Consider the following 2019-nt stretch of genomic DNA (forward strand, 5'->3'; position numbering starts at 1 on the left):
TAGTTTCACAACTGTTGAAACCGGACATGGCCTACGGTTAGATAGCTTGAAACCAATCGCCAAACATGCTCGCTCTTACAGCTGTGGGAGCGTTATTATGTGACAGTCAATCCCTCTATCCGTCGGTCAAGAGTTTGGTGGTGCTGATTAGTTGTCTTCCCTCCATGGACAGCTAACGTAGATAGTCTTCGAATAGTTTTTTGCGATAATTCAACAAAGAAACAAGCAAACAATGCATCAATGTTGGTGAGAATTAGAATTTTTAGAATCATAATATTTGAGTTTGATGCAAATTCTTGTTTCTAGAAAGCAGACAAAATGAAATAATTACAACAGTTTGGTTTAGAGTATGGGGAAATCTATATATATATATATATAACAAAGCATTCTAGAAATAGAAGAACTGACCAATACCTCACGTTATGTAATTTAAATTGATAACTAAGCTCAATAGAGCCTTAATTAATTTGGTACCTAAGTTTCGACTTATTCTCTCGAAACACTTATAACGTTTCTCAGCTTAAGTCAGGAGATATTTTACCTTAATTAAATTAAGAATTAGATCTTTTGTTTCTATAGAACGGGTCTATTTACCCCGGGTCTGGCATTTAATGCAATATGCAACAAGCTTATCGAAAACTACAAGGTACCTATAGTCACAGCGGTGGAACTGATCACATGCATCGTAACAGATGTGGTGGAGAAAAGTGCACAATTGGTAAATATGAATAATATTTTCTTTAAACATCTAGTTTATATGTGATAGTAAAAAAAAACCAACAACAACATATATTAAAAAAACAACTTTAAAGAGATAATCCACCCCTAGATGGAGTTATTAAATGTCCCTACAAAGTGTTACTGTCATTAATGTTCTCTTATTATAATCGGACAAAAAATCTTCAGGCTATGAAAACGTTTTATTGTGAGTGTCAAATAAGACTTGCTGTAAGATTTTGTGATTCTATTTTTACCGAAATGGGTTACTATTAGAAACTTAAGAAGGTTAGGATACTTAATTTGGGTTATGTTACTTTCATGTGAAACGAATAACGGTTGACGATAAAGTTAGGAAAGATCAAGTTATTTGATGCTATATGATTTAATTTTTATCATAATTTGCATATTATGTTCAGTATTTTGTTTATAAAAGTGGTTTCTGATATGTCAATATCAACTTAGTCCACACAAAAGCAAGAATAAAATAATTTAAACAAGGTTGGTTTATTTATGCAAAGTGTTGTTTTTCTATACCTTCGTTAGAGGTTGTGTCCTGGAGGTACTTAGCTCGATAATCAATGCTATTTCTAGGCTAGCTTAAACAGTTGAAATTAAATATTTGGTTGAACAATCGTCAAGTTTTTATGTATATTTATTTAAAGAAGGATAACGTTTGTAGTTAGCGCTCTTCGTCAGATCGTGCAGTTTACAACAAAATCACATCAATGCAATGGATCAGTACCCGTGATGTATCGTCGCTACATTGACGACACATTAGGGATTGCATCCATGCTACAAGTTCTTCAAATACCTATAAGATGATAGGTTTCTTTTTTGTGAGTGTAAAACACATAAATACACCAGTTAAATTTTCGATACCTCACTACTATAAAGGCTTGGTTTGGTCTGATATTTCATTAGTGGTAGTGTCCAGGGTAACTGATGAGGAGTTGAATTCTCCGAAACTAGTCTGGCTCACAGACACACACTCCAATGAAATAATAGACCATTCCAAGCTTTTACTTGTTGTTAAACAATGTTTAAACAACTCTATTTATTGTTAGCCCAGTGTCGGCTAACAACACGAAGATTTAAGTTGTGGCGAAATGCTACAAGTTTTTCAAATACCTATAGAATGATAGGTTTCTTTCTTGTGAGTGTAAAACACTTAAATACACCAGTTCGATTTTCTACACTTTGTTTCCTCTTTCCACCCCTCTTTAGAATTTACTTGGGAAATATCCGACAGAATACTCCCCTTTCTCGACATTAACATATACATACAAGACGACCATCTGA

The 2019-nt window shown here is 33.7% G+C and overlaps 1 protein-coding gene across 1 annotated transcript in view; it reads left to right on the forward strand.

The window, feature by feature from the left end:
• Positions 1 to 2019, forward strand: part of LOC106467200 (dynamin-1-like) — a 25055-nt gene that overhangs the window by 6232 nt on the left and 16804 nt on the right. Inside the window, exon 6 of the mRNA XM_022395331.1 lies at positions 580 to 718. Coding sequence (XP_022251039.1) covers positions 580 to 718 — 139 coding nt within the window. The remainder of the gene's footprint in view (positions 1 to 579; positions 719 to 2019) is intronic.

This window comes from Limulus polyphemus, unplaced genomic scaffold (genome assembly GCF_000517525.1).
Source record: "Limulus polyphemus unplaced genomic scaffold, Limulus_polyphemus-2.1.2 Scaffold2526, whole genome shotgun sequence".
Taxonomy (NCBI): Eukaryota; Metazoa; Arthropoda; class Merostomata; order Xiphosura; family Limulidae; genus Limulus; species Limulus polyphemus.